This window comes from Crassostrea angulata, chromosome 6 (genome assembly GCF_025612915.1).
Source record: "Crassostrea angulata isolate pt1a10 chromosome 6, ASM2561291v2, whole genome shotgun sequence".
Taxonomy (NCBI): Eukaryota; Metazoa; Mollusca; class Bivalvia; order Ostreida; family Ostreidae; genus Magallana; species Magallana angulata.
Window position 1 is genome coordinate 43789962 of NC_069116.1, and position 25088 is coordinate 43815049.

Consider the following 25088-nt stretch of genomic DNA (forward strand, 5'->3'; position numbering starts at 1 on the left):
TTATAAAGAAAATTACAGTTACCAGCCTTCCAATCAAGGATTTTATTGCCACTTTGACAATGTGTGAAACACAAACAAGTTTTCTTAGTTACTATTCGGAAATGACGTTCTTTTGACATCATGAAGAAGTTTCCTTTAGCGATCCCTTATCAGACCTCCGTCCAATGTTTAAATGTCATTGTGACGAATTTTTGAGGAGGGAACGCATAAAGGAATTAACTAACTTCAAGCAGCATATGAAACATCTCTTGACAAATGACACCATATTGTTGAGAAGAATAATAACTGTGTGAACCCTCATCAGACTTCCGTCCAATGTTTAAATGTCACTGTGACGGATGTGTGACAAGAAACACAAATAGGTTTACTTGGGTATTTGCAATGACATTCTCTTGACATTACGAAGAAGATCCCTTAGCGAACCCTTACCAGACTTCCGTCCAGTGATTGAATGTCACTGTGACAAATGTATGAGAAGGGAACGCATAAAGAAATTAACTTCAAGCAGCATGTGAAGCATCTATTGATAAATGACACCATTTTGTTGAGAAGTATGATAACCGCATGAACCCTTATCAGACTTCCGTCCAGTTTTTAATGTCACTGTGACGAATGTGTGACAGGGAAACATATCAAGGTTTAATTGGGTATCTGTACGTGTTTTAATATCGCTGTGACAAATTCTATGACAAACAAACAAATAAGTTTTAGTGGTTTTCGATACATACGTTTCCTTCTTGCCATTATGAAGAAGTTCCCTTAGCGATCCCTTATCAGACTTCCGTCCAGTGTTTGAATGTCACTGTGACGAATGTATGACAAGGAAACGCAACCAGTTGTATGTTAACAAATGGGTTTTATCTATCATCTGTAATCATTATGACGTTTTCTGGGCATTATGAAGAAGTTCCCTTAGCGATATCTTATCAGACTTCCGTCCAGTGTTGAATGTCACTGTGACGAAGGTATGACAAAGAAACACATACGGGAATTTTATATATATTAACAATTTTTTTTAATTTGGACTGTCGCATTCTGTTTTATTTATTTAAGTATATATCAGGCTTGGGGCGAATTACATTGTAAAGTAATGCATTAAATTACCATTACTTCATGAATTTGGGCATTAAATTACCATTACCATTACTTGATTTTCTTGAAGTAATGCATTACATTACCATTACATGAGTAAAGTAATGCATTACCATTACCATTACTTTTTTTTTAAAGTAAAGCTAATAAAGAGTTTTTGCAAATGTTTCAAATATACAACACTCTTTAACATATCTACAGCTTCATGCTCAGTATCAGGTTCAAATTCAATGAATAAACAAGAGTCATTCTTTATTTCCTCAATATATAATCATATTGTGGCAATATGAACAACATATTACATAAGTAACATGATATTTATAGACATTTGGCATGATGCAATATCAGATATGAAATAGAGACACGGGATAACATGCGTAACAAAAAACAATTTATGAAATAATGTTGCGGTTTTTAAAAGCTATATATAGATATATCCCCAGATTACACAAATCTTTATAATTTTGGACACCTAATTTTATTAATTTATAAACAGATGATTTTTCCCAGTTATATTTCTTAATATATTTTAATCGTATTTCTTTTTACGGGGGACACTTTAAGACAAAAGATTGCTGTTGCACTTATGATCGACGTTTCAAAGGGTCGATCATCTTTTAAATGCATCCATCTTCCGGGCTATACTAATTATAAATAAATGTTTTGCAGGAGCAGTCAAAGCTTGGGCTGGAAAATACTGTTTGACGATCTTTATCTTGGGATATATTAAGTGCAACAATAGATTAAATACATAAATCTTGTATTTTCTATCAGTCCAAACTAATGTACAGTGTAATTAATATACAAGGGAGAGACAAAGAGACAGAGAGAAAGAGAGAGAAAATAAGTAAGATTATTTTCAAATGGGTTATAATATTGGAAGTGATATTGATTTTCATCGTGGATGGACAGTGCATTCATTTTGCTTTTAAAGGTGCATGTCTGTCTCCTATTCTATTGTGACATAGCGAAGGGAAGGGGATTGGGGTGTTTAGCACTTCTTATAACAATAGATTGTTTTGATACTTAGATTATCCTGGGGGCATAGTGTGTTGTTGACACATTTCTTATTGAAGTGCAAACTAATTGGAGTAAATTGTTTAAATGATTAAAAACTCTTAATAACAACACTCTTATAAATGTTATGAAATTGTGCTGTTATCTTTGGTAATATAAACAAATGAATTTTAAAAAACCTTTTTTAATAAAACATGTACAATTAAAACATTTTTTTCTTAATTAGAATTATTTCTTTCTTCTTTAAAAATAAATTTAATCAAATTCAATTTCAACTATTCATTTATTCATCCCATTTTTTAAAGTGAACATGCATAAATATGCATAGTAATGCAAAGTAATGCTATGTAATGCCAGCATTACACTAGATTTTGGAAAGTAATGCATTACATTAGCATTACTTGTAATGCTAATTTTGAGGCATTACACATTACTAGCATTACTTTGAAAACATGTAATGCATTGCAATGCATTACCATTACATTCAGCATTACCCCAACCCTGGTATATATATATGCTAAAAATATATTTTGATGAGAGACACCATATCGTACAGAAAAATAGAAACTGTGTGAACCCTTATCAGACTTCCGTCTAGTGTTTTAATGTCACTGTGACGAATATGTGACAAGGAAACACACTTTGATTCCCTAGCATACCACTACTGACCAGCTTTATGTCACTGTGACGAATGTGCCAGCCCCCCCCCCCCCCCCCCTTAAAACAACCCATCAGGATACGATATTGTTATTTGATTATTATAATTATAATATTGATTTTATTATGCATTTGGGTTATTTCGTTGGGTTTCTTTTTGAGACCGTTTAGTGTGTGTTTTAAATTTTATTTCAGCGTTAGTAATATGTGACAGAAAATGCTACTATAATACAAGGACGGTTTTGTACTTATTTGTGAGGATCTTATTTGAGGTGTACATTATAAGTGGGGGTATTTGGAGGAGGGGGTTAAGGGTGCTCCATTAATATAGCTTTCATGCCAAGGTCAAACGACTAAAGAAGATACTAGTTTAGTGTTTTGGTTTTTCAGTTTAGTCGATATTTAAGCTATTAGTCTTTTCAATTGATACTAGTATTCAAGATGGATGCCGCATTGCTTGCTCTTTGTATTATAATAGATAATAATTTATATCTCATTAATCGATTATATTGAAATATGGGTTGTCTTTCAAATATTGAACTTGTTCTAGGGAGTAATTCATATAACTACATACTAGTATACAACTACGTTAAAATCTAAAAACATATTTAATACGGTGGCTTAGACAACTATGTCCCCTTGTATGACATGTTGAGTTCAAATTATCACTAACGTTTCAATACTAAGTAAAATTCGTAAAAAAAAATAATAATGATAAACTTACCCTACCTTTAGATTCAGCTAAATCAGTTGGAATGATAACTTGATATGAAAGAGACACGAATGAAAAATCAAATTCACTCAACGGGTTATATACTTCAAAAGGCGATGAAAAAATCAACTACTCAACTACTAATTAAGCTGCTCGTAATTAACGGGATTGGTTGATAATTAGGTACTCGAGAAGGTGGGAATGACGAAAGGAGTACTTGTAATGGCAATCAAAACATGGGATAGCTTAATTGATCCTGGTCATTTTACTAATCTTTTTATTAATTGGAATCACAGAGCAGTTACTCTAACAATTATTGTTAAAAAGAGGTGTTTTAGTTCTAATTATCTAACGATGCGTGGTAAGAATTTTTTTTACTACTAGCCTTTTATTCATTTTGACTAAATCCATTTAATAATTGACATGTTTTTGCTGTCTATTTTATTTTAATTTTTTGCTGTTTTATTTAAAAAGAGATATATATGATACTAATGAATGAGAAATATAAGAAATATTGAATTAATTAAATACATTAGAAATAAGGAATTTTTTTATTATAAACATTCGGAGAACGAGTCGCGAATGGCATATATTTACCATACCTTGAAGGGTTAGCACACAATATAAGGTATTAATGTAAATGTTAATCAGTGCGAATACAATTAAACTTTTTAATACCTATCAGTTATTGTGTTTTACTTTTCACTTTTAGTGTCTACTTTTTTCACTTTTATTTTCACTTTCGATAAGTTTCGATGAGTATCGATGTATTGTCGTATCCATAAGATGTCCATTCCATGACTTGTCGTATCGATGAGCTGTCCATTCGGTGAGTTGTCGCATCGATGAATTTTTTCGATGAGTTGTCTTTCGATGAGTTATCATGGACCCAAATAAGAGATATGAGATACTAATGAATTCAATAAGAAATGTATATTCTTATTACATGTATACCAAATAAAAAAGTTAAAACACTTAGAATTAGGTCACATCTGATTCATATGAATATTTTAAAGGGTGGAGGAATGGGAATAGTGGTTGCATCCTGTGAGTTTTCTTTTTCCGTGCCAATAATTTACAGTTAAACGATGGCTGGCCAAACTACATGGAAGCACAAGAGGGGGAGTCTATGTATGATTATGATGCCGATCTCGTGGGTAATATAACTCTGTTCTTTCTTGAATTACGAGCAATACCGATCAATGACTCCTGGTTTTGGAAATTAACTTCCACCAAAACTGTTCTGGTTAGATAAATGGTGGTCCCAAATGCACCCTACAAATGAAAGTCGCCCATTGCGCATGCCCCATATCGGTAACACACCCGCAGAATGTGCTGTGGATCTTGTTTGGGTTGGATTTTTTCGGTGTTATGAGGAGTTACAGACAATTTTTTGTAAGTAAGTTGTCATGGTCCCTTCAGAAGAAACTGTTGATTGTGTGAATAGTTTTTTTTTTTATCGAATTCTAACATACTTTTAGGAACCAATAAAAAAAATTTGGAGATTACTGGCATTGAGGCAAAATATATATTTTGAAAATGGTGTAAATAAGCACTTTCTTATTGAAATTCTGCCTGAATACTTCTGGTCACGTCACCAAGTTCAGATTACTGACGTCATATCAATGACAATGATACTGCACGGAGTCGGGTGTCGGACCTTCCGCCCCAACTCACGTGTCCAAGACCTGGAAGATGTCATTCAGATGAACAGGACCAGCAGACACAAGATCAAACTTAGCAGATATAACGTTAATCCTAAATCTGTCCACGAAGAGGGGGAGGAGATGCTGCTCCAAGACACCACCTTCATTAAGGTAATCTTACCATTCACGTTGTTTTTGATGGGTCTCTAAACTGCATGTCCTATTGTGTTGTTTATATGTGCAATGGACCAAGTTACATCTATTAAGATCTACTAGTGTGTGTACATGTACCAGTAGCTCTGTCATACAAGAAGTTTAATACATGAATATACAAAGTCGTTTGTTGTGTGATATGTGAAGCATTTAAATTTGCTGTTGGGAAAATAGTATTGTAACAAAATCACTATAATAAAGTATAATCATTATGAGGAGAATAATTGCTTCTATGAAATTCTCCTGCATTCAGACTAGTAGTGCTGGTTTTAAAATAACAAAAGTCACTATTTCTTCAAGTACTAGTATAAAGTGAACGTCTGTACATGTGTGGTGAACAAAGTCAAATCCACACGAAAAGGACGAATTATCGCAGGACCGCGAAATAACGCATTTTGGTTTTTTTTTTTCACAGAACAATGTGTTTTTTTTATCTTACATTTTTCAAGAAAAATGAATAAATTAGAAGAGCTCAAAAGAGCTTGTAATCCTAATTTTGATGTGAATTAAAGATACATAAATAAGAAATATAGATTTAATATAACCTCGATGGTTAAAAAAATACGTACTAAGATATGCCGAAAAATCATTTTTCAAGAACAAAATATTGCGTGATAAATATTGGAGCATGCTGAATAAAGTGGGAGATGAATATTATGTAATACATATATAATCAAATAATAAAACCTAGGATCGTGGTCGAAGTATTATAGGACAGACAAAATAGCCTGAAACAACAAAAACAAAATATCAATGAATTTATAACTTTTTTATGAAATTTCATCAGATGGGACCTGTTTATATCTGTATATATATACGATCAGTGTTGCAACAGTTTTTGGAAATTGTCTAAATGCGTGAGACAACAGATAAAACGTCCTGGTGTGTATTGACTGCAGCAAAAGATCTTTAACTTGCGACTGCATGCTCTTGGTCTGTTCGTGTTGATTATTTACCCAATATACTTTCTCTGACTTTTGGTAAACCGAGAGACCTTTCTGAAGACCGAGGCTAGTTTGTCTGAATATTTTGGAGCCGGGAGTAATTAATAGTTTGGCTCTCAACCCAAAAACTTTGGTAAGCAAACAACAACAACAAAAAAGACATCGAATTCGACCATGGACCATGACCGTCAATAATTCTATCTGTTTTCCTCGATATTTTTGTGTATGCAGATAAATATTGGTATAAGATTTTTCTTATCCAGTTCCTTTTCTAAAGTTGTCGTAAAGATAATTTAAGATGATAAGTTTATTAACATTTTCAAAAGAGATATTCATAAAGTTATTTTTGATATTTATTTATCTATCTCTCTCTTTCTATCTCTCTCTCTATTTTTCGATTCTACTGTACATTTATTGTGCTTCAAAAACAGGTATAAACATACATGTATATGAATAGTGCATGACTTATGTACTATATACACTTGTATTTAGTTGCAGAGTAAGGAGAGCGAGCTTAACTTGCTTATGACAACATGCATGTCACTCATAATGTCATTATCAAATTAACGTCAAATTTGTAATTATAACATGTGCGTCACATATCCGAAACATAATAGTTAACGAAACATGCTTTTTATTCCATTTAGTGTCAAAGCTATTGTATTTATAAATAACCCGACCGAGTCAATCGTTTTCTTTTTTTGTCTGTTAATTTTAGTCTATATAGACGAAAAAAATCCCGGAGGAAGTCAAGCAAAAAATATGACGCAACACCTTTAAAAAAATGTTGTTATCTGTGCGGTTTTTCTCTGAAAATCTTTCGCGAGTGTTAAATCCCTCTTTTTGACATGAAAAGGCTTTCATTCAAATTGAGCAATGGCTAACCAGCTAAACATAGGATTGCTGGCCCGAACAGGTCTATGTCAGGGTGGTTTGAGTCCAACCGCTCATTCTGATTACAGCGCCAGCGACTCTGAGACTGAGCTGAATCCTTCGAAACGCAAAGTAAGTGAAAATACTATAAACAATTAATGACTAACCCCCAGGTGCTAAAATCATTCCCTGTAACCACCCTACCCCCCCCCCCCCCCCCCATTTCCAGTCTCATGACCTCTCTCCCACGCTCTGCAGCGCTAAAATGTGATTTATCTTGTTTAATTAGTTCTTTATTTTTTTCTTATTTGACATCATTAACTGTTTCTGACTGTAGAGTTCAACACATGTATAAACATAAATAACAAACGGCCACCCCTGATGCGCTTAGAATTTAAAGTTTCTATCATAAGATACTGTTCAAGTTGACTAAATTCGAGCACAAAATATTTCATCAAATCTGTTAACGAAATAGTGCCGACTAGATTGAATAAAAAATAGGGCACAATTTGAATAAAACGGTCGCATCACTGCTTGCTCAAATATGTCTTGTATTTTGGGGTATTTCACGTGGTTTAGTTTGTTGTGTAGTCCCCCCCCCCCCCAATCTTCCTCCCTTGATTTAAATGACTAGCATTTTTATAAAAGAGCCACATTTGGTTTGTAATGACAGTCATCGGAAAGTCGAACAAGAGCGATCTATTTAAAGTCTTTCAAAGTCATTCATTGTGAAGAAGTTTACATTATACATTTACTTGTTCATACCCGTAATTTAATTTTACAACATCACGTTGTCAAACAATTTTTTAAAAACGTAAACATTGTGTAAATCATGTTAAATTGAGAAATAGAACTTTTCGATAAACTGGAACTCTGTACAGTTGGATTATACAAGTATCTACTCGCTATGGGAAACGAATATTCTGTAAGTAGCAAACTTCAATCTTTTTTCGACGTTTAGAATTGTCAACACATGTTTTTTTGTATAAAAATAATTAACAATACTAAAAGTGGTCTCATAGCTAAAAAGATAGCATATATCCTTTGTGCTCGCATATTAATTAAAAAACAATGTTAACATAAATCAATGAAAAGTTAAATCTGACGATATCATAAATTGTAGTCTAAGATATTTGGCGATATCATAGACTATAAGTCTAAGATATTAACGCAGCATATTTGGACGATTTTTAAAAAAGTACATATACATGTGAAATAAGTGCAATTGAAATAGATTAAAGAGAAAATATCCAAGATGATTAATTCACACATGATAAAGTCTCACTTGGAAAAATTCACTGCAACAAAAACTGATAACTTACGGAGATTTATAATGGGGAATGTTGACATCTTTTCCCCATTCGGAAGTCACTCGAATTTCCTCGCACAACTTTTTTAACGTACGTTATCATTCGGATCTGTTACAATACACCGTAGACATCTATTAGTTTTTTGGGTTTTTGACATTTTTTAGTCGTTTATTAAAACCAGATAAGCTTGTGAGGGCGTTACAAAGGAGAAATTTAAATCTTGGAAATTGTTCATACTTTTGAAAATGAACATCGTTTGAATCCTGAGGTATTTACAAATATTGAGTAATTAAGCAAAATGTGAAACAATAATATTTGCTATTTTAAAATATTAAAGCCCGGAATATTCGTGGGAAAATATGCGTAATTATTCAAATACAGAAAAGAAACTACTTGCCATGCGAAATTACATATACATGTAGTTGATTTTGAAAAAAACAATAATGATTATCAATAAATTCAACTCCCGTCAGTACTTCAGTACTTTGATTCTTACAACTAATTTACAGAGTACACACACGAATACAACTAATTTACAGAGTACACACACGAATGGAACCTTAGGTAAAATTAATTACGATTATATGAAAAATACAAAGTTGAACTATATAGAGAGCATACCAGGGCATTGAACTTTTGTCATTAATGAGTAGGTATATCGAGCATCACAGTGCTTTTTTTTTTAGACGTGACGTTCCAAAATATGATAGGACATACTTGATACATGTATATCATACCCATGAACTGTCTAACTATAGCACAAGAGAGAGAGAGAGAGAGAGAGAGAGAGAGAGAGAGAGAGAGAGAGAGAGAGAGAGAGAGAGAGAGAGAGAGAGAGAGAGAGAGAGAATTCAGGAATGGTTATGAATTGTTCTGCGCTTTTTGAACATTGGGAAATCAATCTACTTTCTATATTCCACTGAACGTGTACGTATACATGAAATACACGTTTGTGACCATACATACAGGTTAGGAGTTTTGTTGACGTGCTACGATATAATGAAAGAAAACCATCAAAAGCCCCTAAAACCCATTGTAGATATTTGTCGAGGAAATTAATTTGCCATTATTTCCGGATATAATTCAATAAACATAAAAAGACATACACATCTTTTGCACACATACTCTTTGTGTGTTCTGTTGGACGGTCAATAAAATTCTAGTAAACTTTTTTTTTCAAAATGTGGGTTTTTACCCATTCTCTTTATTAAATATTTCCCTAATTATATTCATACAGAACTGCAAAAGAGAACTCTCTCTCTATGTAAACTGGTATTCGGTTGATAATATTCATCACGCAATTGACATAAAACAATTTCCTTAACAAGTCCACTAAAAAGAACTAAATAGAATTTTGAAGGAGACATGTATAACATTCGTTTTTGACTCCATTTTTTCTGCAAAATATAGATTCACTATGTGGAATACGCAGATGTCTCTTAAAATTATTTCTTTTCTCGATGAGTTTGAAATTAAACGCCTGTTTAAAAAAAATAACGATTCTACACTCTAATTATATAATAATTAAATGCATTGATCCGATCCAGTAGATCAGATTGTAAGAACTATCGTTGCAAGTTGCCTCTCTTATCAAAGCTATATTTAATAATAATTATGCACAGGTTTTAACCACACAGTTTATCCGCTCCAAGAAGATGCTCATGGTCATGGTTACATGTAGCTAAATTTTGTTAACGAATTTTAAATAATAAAAGATTAAATCTTTGACAGTTTCACCAACGAAATTTGATAATCGAAGTTTAAATCTTTGACAGTTTCACCATACACGTAATACTTCCCTTTCCGGATATTGCAATCATGGATAAATTATCCCATATTTTCCTCTTCCCGCGTACATATATATGCAATGTACATGTATATCTATTTTCTTATTACTTTTTAAAATCTAATGCTTGCATAAACGGAACAAGATACTTGTTGCATTGTGCAATAGTTTTACGTACCAACAGAGACCAGACCAAGTGTTTTAAATAATTTTTTCCGTCAACTCTAGCCCCCCCCCCCCCCCCTTGCAAAAAAAATTCCGAAAAATTGACCGTCATTGTTTGGGGCGATAAAAAGTTGAATCCTCGCCTTTGATCACATCTGTTTACATTCTACACAGTAAAAGTCGCGCCACATTCAAGAAGCACTCCTGTCATAAAGTTTTTGTTCCTGCGCCAGACAAACTCTGAGTGTACACATTCTCTCCTCAGTCAACATGATTGTACCGAAATTGTCCCGTAATAGTACGGCAGACAACAAGTGTGGTATAGGTTTCGGCGACGACTGAGAGAAATTGACATTTTGACCAAAAAAATTATGGCGCCGGACGACAATTTTACTTTGAAATCTGGACTCTCTAATTGACCAATCCTTTATGGCTCTCTATTATGATGTTTCTAATTCAAAATATGGATTTTAATTTGGTTACCACGGCTAGATGTGAATCGTGTTTATGCTCCAAGGTATGGAACGAGTTTTCATTTTCATGAAGTTTAGTTAATTTTACTTTTCTTTCTTTTCTTTCTTTCAAGGGTAAGACCGTCACTTCATAGTATATGCTATCGTTAGATCCCATCTTGAAGGAACACCGTCATTTATGACAGACACAACAACGGATTCATCAAACGATAACAAGCATTAGATCAGATCGCGCTTCTTGCATAACTTCTCTTCTCTTTTTTTTTCTGAAGAAGCTAGATTCGTGACGCATGGGCATTATATATACATAAGCGTGTGTCTGATTGCTGGAAGGTTTCGGCCCTGTTACTTTTAATCCTGCATAAACAAGTGGTACATCTGTGCACTTATGCACCCACCTCTTTGGCTATTGAGCTGTCTCCGGTGCCTTTGTTCTTACATGTAACCCCCTAGCCGCGGAACTTGCAAAATCCGCTCTCTAGAGGAGGAGTTAAGTTATTGATATACAGTAAGAATGTTACAATTATTTTTGAATTGTTAAGAATGCTTACTTATTATTGTCTTTTTCATTATTTTTTTTTTTTTGAGAGAGAGAGAGAGATAGGGGAGTAGAATAATACCCCAATTAAGACACGAATTTGATGTAATTTTCAAAAATGTCAAAAAGTCAACTAAAATTTCTTTCGTTTTGGTTTCAAAGAATTAAAAAATTAATAGAAAGTGATCGTGGTTATAATTTAACTTGTTGTTCTGTGTTAACTTGATGCAGTGACAAATCCAGACGAAAGCAGCCCATAACTGCGTTAACGAGACCTTCGTTATGAGCAATCTGTAAAAGCATGAAATGTCAGACACTATTTACAGAGATTATTGCAGAATATGGGATTACAAACACGTGTATATATGTATACATGTATACATGTACGAGTATGTGCACGTGAGACCATTGCAAAATCATAACTTTAATTATATATTATACACGCCAACATTGAATTCTCTTGGGCTTATGAAAAATTGTCTAGACCATGTTTTGAAATCGCAAAATTTATATATGGGTTGGATATTCTATATAAAAAGAAAAAAATAATGTTTTGGATCATTAAAATATCATTCTTTATTAAGTCTGACTGGCGACTGTTTAACACATCTGACAATTTACTAGACAGTTAATATAGGTAATCAACCTAAGTGGGCTTTTTTAATTTTATCCCAAGGACAAAAACATTTTTATATTCTAAATTTACTTTATTGATACATGTAATGCAATGAAAAGGTCCGCTATGTTGCTATCTAGATTTGAACAGGGAACTTAGACGACAGTCTCTTTCATCATTTGCATCATTTAGCAATGTTCAGTTTATTACGTAACAACGTATGGAAAATGCACGAATAATTTTGTTTTGTATGTTCGATGGTGACCATGCGAGGATGATTTCGTGATCGTTCGAAATTTAACTATAATAGTATGATCTAAATACATGAACACGGGCATGTATTTTATACATGTACATGTATCGAATAAAATGCTCTTTTTTAAGGAAGGAGTTTTCTCTGGTTTTCGAATTTTAAAAAGTAAATTAAATTAATAAAGTACATTAAATTAAGATAAAAGGAAATCAAAATATATTTTCTTTCTTCCTTTTTTTTTTACTATCAAACAACTTGGCGTAGAAATAGTAATCAACGTTAAGAATCTAACAAGGACTATATTTTTGGCGGAACATTGGCATGGGAAATTATCACATGTTTTTTGCAAGTCAGAGTTGCTGTAGATTCATGAGTCTATTCAGCATTGTATAAATAGATTTGTTTAAAAAAAATCACGAAAATCGGATTTTCTCTCTTGTTAAATAGTCATTTTATTAGCTTTTCTGCCAATTTATATCTTTTTATTAATCTTCATAATATGTAAAAATTAGAAATATTTTATTATTGGAAGCATAAAAAAAATAATCAAAATTTCTTTAAAATTTAAGAAAATTAGAGGAAATGCGGGCTAAGCAATATCGATTTTACTTTAAATATTTTTTCCAATTTAGTTAAATAATCTTATAGACTTTCTGATATTCTATCATTTCATTGATCATTAGAAACTTCATATCTTAAACATATGTCTTCTTAACTTTAGATAACTACATTTATTTTTATCATCCTTTAATTTGAGGGAAAAGATAGTGACCTTCACTTGACCTTTATGCGAAAACATGATGGTCAAATTTAATTAAACTGACAAAATCATTTCTTTTAAATTACATGATCTGTTTGACTGTGTCAAAATTTCATGAATTTCTTCTTATGAGAAGTATGTCCGATAATGAGAAGACTCCTTCCTTAACGTTCTGACTGAACGTAGCAATATATTAAAACTTTTTACACACTTTACCTGGATATTCAGAGAGAAATATAAATAAAGAGAGTGCAATCCTTTCTTCATCAGGGGTTCATACGAACTAAAAAGGAAGTGATGACTGCAGAAAAAAAATATTATATATGAAGTAAAAAGAACCCGCCGAGATAATTATGTTTGACTGCAATGTTCACTACATTCATACTAACATGAACCACAAAAGAAAACATTTTATTGTTTAAATTATTTTAGATCAATGATGCCCACTGCCGTTCCGAGACAAGAAATAAAATCAATATCATAACTATTTTCTTCGATAAGATTTTGATCATTTTTTTTAAATAGGTAAATACATATTCTAGATCTTTAATACATGCACCTAGAATATCTTTCACCATCCGTTGACCCGTCACCCGAGGTCAGCCCCTGCTATACTTTTAGTCCGTGCCAAGAGACATAGCAGCAAAGTGCATGAACTGTGAGGAAATAATTACGTACACACACGCGCGCTCTCAAAATTGCCCTTATTATATAAATCTTGCGCGTATACACATATCGCTGCATTTCTTTTTAAATACACAATTATGGTGGCATCTGCTTTTGTACTGCCCAGAATATGATGGCAAGATGTTGACAAGGTAGAAATTTTTATATCTTTTCCACCCTATCTTCAAATACACATAATCGCCCTTTAAAATCGAATCCCCATCGTCTAATCCCTTCTTAATCTTATTTACACATCTAATCTTGTTTTTTTGGTATGCACTTTTAATTTATGCAAATCATTTTAAAGTTAGACACGGAGAGGTTAATTTCACGTGAAGATTGCTTTGTAAGGACGTTTAGAAATGGAGAATGAAGTAAGTCTTTAAATCGAAATTTATTTCTCCCGCTAATTCGGAAATGTGATTGAATTACCAAAATGTGTTTATTTTGTGCAATATACAGGTATCCTCTGCAAAATTAACACCACTCTACTCATCAATATCAAAACCAGATGTAGACCGGAATGTTAATTACGTCAGAGACCCGTATGTTACATTGTAGTTTTGACACCGCTTATATAAGTTTGCATGTATTAAACATGTATATCTATACATATTTTTGTATCATAGCGAACGGAGAGAAACATACGGCTAATATTAGTAGAAGAATACAACAGTTGTTTTTCATTACAGATAGATAGGAAAGACGATAATAAAGTTTTTTTTTCATTATTCGCACTATGTTAATGATATGGAGTAATAAATCTTAACTATTTTTAGCATTTCAGTTATTAAGTACACATGTTCTAGCGCTAATTAAGTACATGCGAAAAGTAACTTTTTAAACTTTTTCACAGTCAAAGCACTCAAAGGCCCAGAATTGGACAGTTTTATAGTAAATCAATCAACTTGATCGGGAATGTTCGTGCAAGTTTTGAGCCCATGTTGATTGCGCCTGTTTGGTCAGCTAGAACAATAACAAAACAACAACAATATAAAATATATCCGCCGATAATTAACTACCTTGCCACAAAACCATAGATCTGTCGTCTCCAATCAGGTTCCCGCGCTGTTTTCCTCATCGAGTGCTGCACCAACAAACACACAATATCATTAGACGTCTCACCAACTCACTGGTGGCACATCAGACGAATTTTCTGTTTCTTATCCATAATCCTCAAATAATTTTTTCATTTTTTTTATGAGTAATTGTATGAAAACATTCATAAAACATAAATGTTATTGTATATATGTTAAATCATTTTCTCTGTAAGAGTAGGACAAAACGCGCGCGCGCGCGCGTGCGTGTATGGGGGGAGGGTGTTAGTAGTGCTGTATATCTAACACCAGAATTATCTATTTCATTATCTGAGGAACCAAATGAAAGCTTTGGAGAATTATTAAACAGTGAATTAGCCAAAGTAACATAATCGAATGATTATACCGACCCATAAATACTCTTCAATTCCATTCCCTAAGCGACTGCAGTGAATATTTTAATACTGTAGGGGTCACTAAAAGCAACCAATAAGAACAGCTAGCTCCCAAAGAGGTGTGGAATTGAATTACTTGATATCATAAAGACACCCCCAAAATAAATGTAATCGGCCAGGAAAAGCACACAAAAAACCAGGGACCGTTTTGTGGAACAACTTATAGAGCCTCTAATAACAACATTATGCCCAGTTTTATTTGGGGGCGCCAGAGATCAGATAGTATCGCAGAATTAGTTCGCTTGGCCTTGTTTGTATGGGTTATTCGCGTCAATTCGGTGCAATGATATAGAAATATCCCAAGCAAAAGCTTTACTTTGGCCGTCTGATTCTTCAGTAAGAATACCCGTGTACGCATCTATAGAAGAAAATGCATAATATGACAATTATATACTGGTGCTAATTAAAATTATTAATTGGATCACTTGGAATGTCTGAAGACAATGGGTATATATAAGTGTGAACAATTCTGCCTGATGGAATAAAGCGAGCTTCTGCAGTTAAATCCCAAACAAATGACGTTTTTGGGTTTTTTCTCGTTTTTACAAAACACCTCGGACCCGCAGTCTCGGGAGAAGAAAATGTGAATCTCATTGAAAAAAAAAATTCAAATGTGGAATATCTTAGATTAAGTGTGCTAATTGTTTAGAGAGAATTTGATCAATGATGAATTATTGTCTCACTGCCTTTCCTTCTCAGGCTCGACGAACGTCCATCCCGTTATCTCGGGAGTCGACGAAACGGAGAAAGCAATGTGTCAGCCATAAGCCTACCCGGCTCATGAGACCGCACTCGGATGAAAGTGAAGAAGAAACCAATAATTGCGTCAATTGTGATGCGCAGAGATCCACAAACAACCAGCACGATCTCCAGGCAGAAAACGCAGGTAAAAAAAAGAATTCCGATGGCAATATGGCGTTCCCTGCCCTCTCCGTGATGGGTGGTGGGGGACAGGTGGTGCGATCCCGGAGTAAATGTAACGTGAACGACCCCGAAGACGAACACAGGAGCCCCTATAGACACAGCGTGCATGTCAAAAATAAAGAAACAGTTGTCTTGAATGTGGGAGGACAGATTTTCGAAACCTACAAGAGCACACTGACCAGATTAAAAACGTGTAAACTGGCCAGGCAATCAGAACTAAGGAGGTATTACCGCGAGGGCAAGGGAGATTACTTTTTCGATAGGGACCCTCAGTTGTTTAGTGTTGTTTTAAATTACTTGAGGACTGACGAACTTCACCTACCAACGTACTTGTGTGGTCCGGCAGTGCAAAGGGAATTCGACTACTGGGGTATAGATGAAGAGGACATCGAAAGATGTTGCTGGCAGCCTTACAATACATGGAAAACTCAAAACAAATCGTTAGAAAAGCTGGAATACGACCGAAAAAGGTCCATGACTCAACAACATCTGGAAAAGGACCGTCGAAGCCCTCATTTCTGGACCCGATGCAAAGCCATAGTATGGAATTTCCTTCAAAACCCAAATACCTCACTAGGTGCTAAGGTATGTCATTATTTTTTAGTACAAAATCTTTGTTATTGTGTTTAATAACATGTAGGTAAGTACAGGTGACAATTCTGACAGGTAATGTGAAGAAGAAAAAGTGCGCGAAATTCCGAGCACGTGTTTGAGGCCAAACAAAATGATCTCTTTTGACTTGTATGTATCTTCATCATAGGTTCACCAAGTTATCCGAGGGAAAATGGTGACCACATTTTGTAAGCCTAAACATTACCACATGTGTTGTTCAGAAGACTCTACATTGCGCTATTTGTAGTATGGGTATTAATAATACTTTTCAATAGATATCTCACCCGTAATCATTCCATCTGGCAAAATCCGCAGACCGGTTGGCGTTACCTGTGTGTTCAATTCCGATTAGTGTATAAATATAAACCTGTTACATGTACTGGTATATCGTGAGAGGGTTAGTGTGTTTAGAGGAGTGGTTTTATGTTAATTGATTATGACCGTTATTAAGACTTTTTAAGGTTGATTTTTTTTGGATTTCAAAAAGATTTTTCGTGGGGGATGGGGTCGGAGTTTTAAAGCTGCATGCAAGTTGACAGTGCTGTGCCCTGGATCATGAACGATCTGAGACTTGAGGCAAAATTTCAATAATTTAGTTACTGAATGCTTTTACATGTATATCATAGATTGGAAAAGAAAATATACGTAAAACATAAATATGCAGATAGGGAAGCAATCCTATAGTGTATTTTAGATTTTGTCTAAATGAAAAGATAACGCAATATAAATGCTGTTTTCAAACTCTGTCTAAGAGAGATTCAGGGACCAGGCCCCAGGATCATGAAGCAGTCTTAGACTTTAAAAGTCAAAATTTGTTCACTGTCTTATTAGCTTGTGATTGCAAAACATCGAAACATGAAAGGCTCATATTTAATGTTTTTCTATATTAAATCAATAGTTATAGATTTACGCGTAAGTTTACGCTATTTTTTTTATTTTTATGAAATATAGAAACTTTGACCGGAGTCTAAATATGCTTCATGATCCCAAGGACAGGCCAGCAATTTCAGACAAGACAAAGTTTAGTCAGCCATTTAATGATTAACTGTTTATCATAATATGACGATTGAGGTTTAAAATTTTATAAAACAACGTAATATCAAGACACCTGATAGCATTTTAATTTTGTCAGTGTTTTCAATCCAGAAACATTAAGATTGTGTACATAACTGACTGAAGTCTAAGTTTGCTTTATGATCCTGATGCTGGGTCTATACTATACTTTCTTCTTAGAGAATCTAGAAACGCGTTCATTTATGACAATTTGGTCCAAATTTCGACCAACATATAACATATGCTTGAAGTCTTCGAATAAATAACATACATACAACATACCAAATTATACATTTTTCATGATAAAGTAAACTACAGCACACATCGTCATGCGCTAAAAATCAAAAATGAAAACAACATTACATGGCAATAGACATAAACACTTCCGATTAACTTATTGTTGCCGAGTTGCTTGTTGTTTTGTCTGTTGATAGGTTATGTGGTAGTAAGCTATTAGTACATGCCTGCAACACACTAAGTGATAATGAGTGAAAAAATATCGTGAACACAAATACATGATGTGTTAGAGTATTTTGTTACATTGATTATTCGGCTATTGGAGTGTGAAAAATATTGCATAAGGTCACCTTATTATATTATTTTGTTATGTCTTTCCTGGTTTGTTTGTTTCTAAGTTGTGTAAAAATATGATAACTAGAACCAAAACAAAACTTTGAAAATAATTAATAGATATGCAAACAACCGGCCGGTGGAGACCGTTAAGATGAACAATGCTATAGTATGTTTTTCTAAGGCAACGTTGTTTTGTTTACAATCGCTAATTTGAATACAATCAAATGTTTTCGACACCCTGTGTAGTCTTACTCTACATGTTTTATGGTGGAGCTGCATGTGTACAAAATTATTTTGCATGTTGGCATAAATTAGTTGCATGTCAACAAAATATTGCCGCATCTCGCGTGCAAGATGTAAGACACTGGCATTAATAAGTAAATTTTCCGATTTTCAAAACAGATTGTTTTATTTAGATGATAAAAGTCAACAAAACAATCCTACACGTAAAGAAAATTATCTTGCATGTTGATATTATTTTTTATATTGCATGTAGGGGTAGAAATATGCTACATGTACCATAGTATTTCCAACAAAATAAACATGTTGTTCAATTGTGCCTATTTGAACATCGAATATATTACATTTATTGTGACAATACATCAACATTAATTTTATCTAGAAGACAACAGAAATTGAATTGTCGAAACAGCATGTATGTCACCCCCCCCCCCCCCCAAAAAAAAAACAATTAATTAAAAAAAAAAGCCCAGAATAATCAATATACATGTAATGTAAACAATGATTGGTATAAATAAAGGTCTGAAAATACATGTAACAATGTTTTCCCATGTTTTGGTATAAATAAAGGACTGAAAATTAAATTTCTTGGTTTGATTTGGCTATAAGAATAACAAAATCTTTGAGTTTGTTATCTATTTTCACCCCCCCCCCCCCTCCTCTCCCCAAAAAATAAAAGAAAAAAAAAGAAAATTTGTGCTTTCATGTCACTTTAAACGTAAATTCAAACCTCGTTGGGCATAAAAAAGCACTAGATAAAGCATGCATGCATTCAAAATATTAACAAGATGTTCAGAGCCACATCGCTCACCTGAGCAACAATAACCATAGCAGAACAAAAAAAGCTTTAAATGGACCTAGATTTTATTTGAACAAACTTGGAAGCCATTTCCCTAAGAATATTTATTCCAAGTTTGGTTGAATTCGTCCAGTGGTTTTGGAGAATAAGATGAAAATGTGAAAAGTTTACAACAACGACAACAGCAACGACGACAGACAGACAATGGACAATCTTGATCAGAAAAGCTCACTTCAGCCTTTGGCTCAGGTGAGCTAAAATGTGAAATTAAACATAAAAAGTGTCTGCTCTTAAAAATCGTGTAAAATTTTCTTTATCGATAAACATTTTAAGAAGTATAGCGAAAGAGAAGTCAACTCAGATATTTAAAATATACTAATAATACCACTCACAAGTAACTAAGCCAAACAGTTTTAGTTGGTCCTCGCGGTGGCTACAATGGATACTTATATGTACATATACTTGTACATATACATGTTCAATTGAATAAGGTATTTGTTGGACTAAATAAGTGTTCATTAACTCAAATTATATGATTGAAGTTTTCCAACATATTTCCACTCTTTATTATGTAACAATTGCTCGTGAAATCAAGATTTACATTAGAAAATTACTCACATTCCATTATAAGCTCGTTTTCGACTTCATTAATAATGCAGTTTCGTGGATTTGTCAAATGGTGTCAGAACAAACAAAAGAGAATGTTATTGATAATTTCCTAACTGACTGAGTTCTGAGTTACCAAGGTTTCATTTGAATAGCCACATAATTACATTTTGTCGTACGTTGGGTAAAAATTTCAAATTCTGGGAGAAGTGTGCAGATCAGAATTTGTACAAGTACATATTTTGATTTTTTTAAAAAAGAATTATTTTTTTTTTGTAAAGAACAGTAGTTCAAAATACAATGTTCAGGAAATATTTAGATGCTGTTATACTAGAGTTACTAGTAACACCCCCCCCCCCCCGGGGCAAAGAAATAAAGGAAAGAAATAAAAATAACCCACTTGATATGCATTTTCATATACATATTATACTTATTTATAATGTTTTGTGCATGGACAAAACAATAACGATCGAGAACCAGAATTTACTTTAGCTTTCTTGGTGCTGTAGAAAATAATCATTATCATCACCATAATTATATTACACTTGTTAACAAGAATTGCGTTGTGACGTCAAATTTTATTTACACCCGGCTTCAGCAGGTGGTACGGAAATTTACACCCGGCTTGTTGATCAAGCAGATCTCGCGTTATAGCGACATAGTAAAAATTATCTCCCGTGCGGCCACGGTATTCAAGGCTTGACTTGGATCAGACTCGGATGCCATCGAATTGAGCTGAAGTAGTCCACAAATACCGTAATTCTTCATATGAAATCAAAAACTTCTTCCTGAAAAAAGATACCAGCAAAAACTGATACGTACTCTAATTGCACATTTTTTTTGCACATGCAATTACATACATCTCCTGTGTGTATAGGTAAAACTACACTGTAACAATTTCCAGGAACCGCTGACATGTAATTAAACGTGCGCTGCTGGTCGCAACCCTCGTCAGTAAGATAGATAGAATAGGTAAGGTGTTGCTTCTATTCCAATAGCTTATTCATATCTATTCAAATCAACGTGGGAATGAGTCCACTGAAAGTGCACGACTAGTCTCATTAAATAGGCCGAATAGTCAACAAATTAATTACCCCCTCAGATCTAGCTTTGAATTTCTTTGTATGATATTTTGTCCATAGACTACCGATATCCTTTATAAAAGAAAAAAAAATTAGATATCTTAGCTTTAAAAATTTAAAATATTTTCCTTAATCTGTATACAGACCTCTTCGTCTCAGGAAGATTGATATAGTTTAAAAATGGCCACAACCACCCAGCCCTCTATAGGTGGAATAACGCACCTGGAAAAAGTCACTAAAATTAACTGTAAATTATTATATAATGAAAGATATAATGATAAATAAACTATACACATGTCAAATAAGCGAAAAAATTGCAAATTGGGGATAAAAAATGAATATAAGAAATCAATTCAGTAAGTAACAAAAAAAGCCCCTGCGAGATTCGAACTCGCTATCACTTTATCCACTCGGCTATGAAGTAAGTTATATGTTACCGTCGATAAAATTCTTTTAAAAAAAACAAAATGTCGTTTCGATCACAGGTCAGCCATTTTTAGACGATGTGTTACTCCACCTTGAAATGTTTCCATCCTGTATATTATATGAATGTCATTTTCTTACTCTTAACGCCCAATTTTTCCTCTCTTTTCTAGAGAAGAAAGCAGGATCAGATTTGCGACCCGCTAACTTGTTTTTACATACCTGTTTAAAAAAAAAATGTATTAAAAAAAGTAAATATACACATAATTTATATATTCATTTGTCGTTTCTACCTAAATTTCATAAATAAACAATCGGATGAGTCGTCGGCTGAAACACTCTAAATATAATAACAAACTAATGGTTTCCTGACTTCAACAATATTTTTTTTTTCTAAAACGATTTTCACTCTATTGCCTGACCTGTTTTCATTATTTAATACGTTGCTAAGCGACAACTCGATTTCGATATATTCAACGCAAACACTCGATATGTTGCTAAATAAGATCGGGTAGCCTACAATTCTTACAGATTTCCAGGATGAAAAAATCGGTCACTCCACACCCGGAGAACGCTATGACGTCATATCCAGTTACTTTACTAATCGCCTGTCCAGCATCGCTGTTCGCGCGTCTCTGTCACGTATAACACATTACGCACTGTATACAGATCATACTTTACACATAAATGATATTACTAAATTCATTTTCACCAAAAAAAAAAATATTGCTGTCAACAAGACTGGCGGAGAGCAGTTAATGATTTTTTTGAATATAAATTTGAAAACATGTTTTGCTAGTTTTATTGTTGAAGTCTTGAAATTTACCATACTATTTTAAACAAAATTTGAAAACACGTTTTGCCAGTTTTGTCGATGAAATCTTGAAAAAATTCATGTTAATTAATTAATGTCAAAATGACTTATTTAATCAAATCGGATTTTCTGGACATTACATTACACCAGTATAATTAGCGAAAGTGAAAACATCAAATTGCATGTATTTATCACACTATTTTAAAAAATTGTTTGTTTTTCTATTGAACATTCGTTGTCTTTGGATATATTTCCATGTCACCCACCCTACCCTCAGCTGAAAAAGAACGAGAAAATAAATAGTATTAATCTTAATGCAGAATAAAACCTATGGATATATTGAGAATTTGTAACATCATGATATACCTGTATTGTACAGGTCTGTAGCCCCCGGTATGAAAAAATTCGATTGGACGAACATCCGATTATTTTTCGGACAGGGAACTAGAAACTTTCAGATAAAATATATTGATGTTTTTCGTATAACATCGCAATACATTGTGATATTTTATACTTTTTGATCCACAGCCCTATTAATTAAAATAGAGGGTTTTTTTCTGAAACATTTAGTGTTTATAGGGTCAATTCGCCTAGTTACAATAGCAAATGTTTAATAATGTAAATATATTTAATCCAATGTACAGTATCTGAATTTTCTCTTTCAGATCTATGCGTGGATTTCAATCATATTCGTATTCCTATCCATTTTCTCATTCTGTGCCGAGACTCACCCGTTATTTCGAGTCTCAAAACACGAGCCGTTCCTCCAAGAGTTCGGGACCTTGTACGATTTGTTTACATTTTCCACTATCCACGGACCTTGGAACCACTCGATCAGCCAATCAAACATCACCACCACCCCCGACCCGGTGGTTCCGGTGGTCCCCAAAAATGAGACAGTGGTCCACCCCGCACTTGTTATCATGGACCTTGTTTGTGTGTCGTTTTTCACGGTAGAGTTCGTCACCCGGTTCATGTTCTGTCCCAGGAAGTGCCAATTCATCACAGCCTTACAGAATATCATAGACTTTATTGCAATACTTCCCGACTACATCGAATTTTTCTTGAAGCTTTGCAATCCTCAAGGCAACGATTGGCCTTTCATGGATTTCATTTTTATTCTACGCATGTTGAGGCTCTGTCGAATATTTCGACTTATTCGCCATGTTCCCGGGCTATGGATTCTACTATACACCTTGAAGGCAAGTTTCAACGAACTTCTGCTCATGTTTGTCTTTCTCCTGATCGGAATGGTCATCTTTGCCTCTTTGATTCACTTTGCGGAACCGGACAGTGGTTATGACAACATTCCAATCGGGTTCTGGTGGAGTGTCATCACCATGACAACGGTGGGTTATGGTGATATGAATCCCACTAGCTTTCCAGGTTACGTCATCGGCAGTCTCTGCGCAATATCCGGTTTACTGATGATTGCTTTCACCGTCCCGATCATTGTCAGTAACTTTGTACTTTATTACACTCACGTGCAATACGGTTGCATTCGCCATGGGCGAGAAAAATCCAAATTGCTTGATACGGCGTATAACACAGATGAGGATGATGGCGAAGAAGGAATTTCAGTGGATATTCAGTGTCCAGTGGAAGAAATTAAAGTGACAATGGCAGATGAAAAAGAGGACAAAATATCAGATTCTGTCGAAAACGGTCAGTCTCAAGAAACAGACGGGAACTGTAATAATCTAGGATGAGGATAGTTGAATCTGCATGATTATTTGATCGTTTGAGTGTATAACTGAATTCCCGCAGATATGTTTTGTTTGATGCATAACTTTTTGTTTTTTCTCAAATCATTCCAATCTTGTTGCTCATATATTCATCAAAGGAAATTTTCCAGTTTTTACCCCCCGTTTATGCATATCGTATTCAATTCTGAGGGCATTTCTAAGATTTTACATCGAATGAGGGAGGTGTTGTTACGTTTGTCGTATAAGACAGGGGTTGACTCCGCAATAATACTGCACACTCATTTACTTTTATATAATACTTACCTATGTTAGAAGTTTAACAGCGTTGTAGTTTTACATGTTAACTGTTTAATTTATGGTGAAAAAGGGGTTGGACAATCTACCCAGAGTGAGAGGGAGAGAGAGAGAGAGAGAGTGTGTGTGTGTGTTTTTTTTTAAGCATACACTACCTTTTCTGATGTATGTGAATTTTAATTAAAGGTTATTAATAATTGTATTTTAGGTAGAGTTTAGTTGTATTCAATTTTATTTTGTATTCCATCAAAGCCTCTTTAACAACGTTATGTTAATTATAAAAAATATGAAAAATAAAGATTTTATGAGCGAGGTATTGGTATTTGCCTTAACATGACAAGACTAATGTTTAATAATTAACATGATTTACTTTAACATCAATTCAATTAGTTTTAATGTTTTTCTTCTGATTTTTTGTTCAATAAACAATTCATTAAAGTGAACATACGGTGTAGTTTACATTGTAAATAATTTTTAATACTAGGAAAGCAAAACTTCTGATTCCAATATAAATGAAAAAATTGTTAACAAGATTAAAATGTTATTAGGAATGCCTATATGCAATTGTCATTGGTTTTGAATTCTAAGAATTCTGTTATTTTTGTTAATTTACCTAGACCTTTGGTAGATGTTTCCTCTCCTTTACTCAAAAATGTTGTTTCCCAACTTTGATATACCACATTTTTCACCCAACTGTCTTTCTTTGCAATATCGAAGATTGCACAAGCAATAAAATTATTACCACTGAT

At 33.8% G+C, this 25088-nt stretch overlaps 1 protein-coding gene across 7 annotated transcripts; it reads left to right on the forward strand.

Annotated features, from left to right (window-relative positions):
* Nucleotides 1-5025: 5025 nt before the first annotated feature.
* Nucleotides 5026-25088, forward strand: LOC128190061 (potassium voltage-gated channel subfamily C member 3-like). 7 transcript variants are annotated; one of them, XM_052861961.1, is made up of 3 exons: nt 5026-5295; nt 15913-16722; nt 23005-25088. In XM_052861961.1, exons 1-3 carry the CDS (start codon nt 5104-5106, stop codon nt 24046-24048), a joined length of 2046 nt encoding a protein of 681 aa, XP_052717921.1. In that variant the 5' UTR covers nt 5026-5103; the 3' UTR covers nt 24049-25088. The 7 variants fall into 7 exon arrangements, with proteins under 7 accessions (XP_052717921.1, XP_052717922.1, XP_052717924.1 ...); XM_052861962.1 differs by lacking the exon at nt 5026-5295 and adding an exon at nt 7089-7286; XM_052861964.1 differs by lacking the exon at nt 5026-5295 and adding an exon at nt 7942-8079.

Coding starts and splice junctions, on each gene's coding strand:
- LOC128190061 (XM_052861961.1), top strand. CDS start 5,104: ATGACAATGATACTGCACGGAGTCGGGTGTCGGACCTTCCGCCCCAAC. Junction 5,296..15,912: donor AAGACACCACCTTCATTAAG/GTAATCTTACCA, acceptor TTTCCTTCTCAG/GCTCGACGAACGTCCATCCC. Junction 16,723..23,004: donor ATACCTCACTAGGTGCTAAG/GTATGTCATTAT, acceptor TTTCTCTTTCAG/ATCTATGCGTGGATTTCAAT.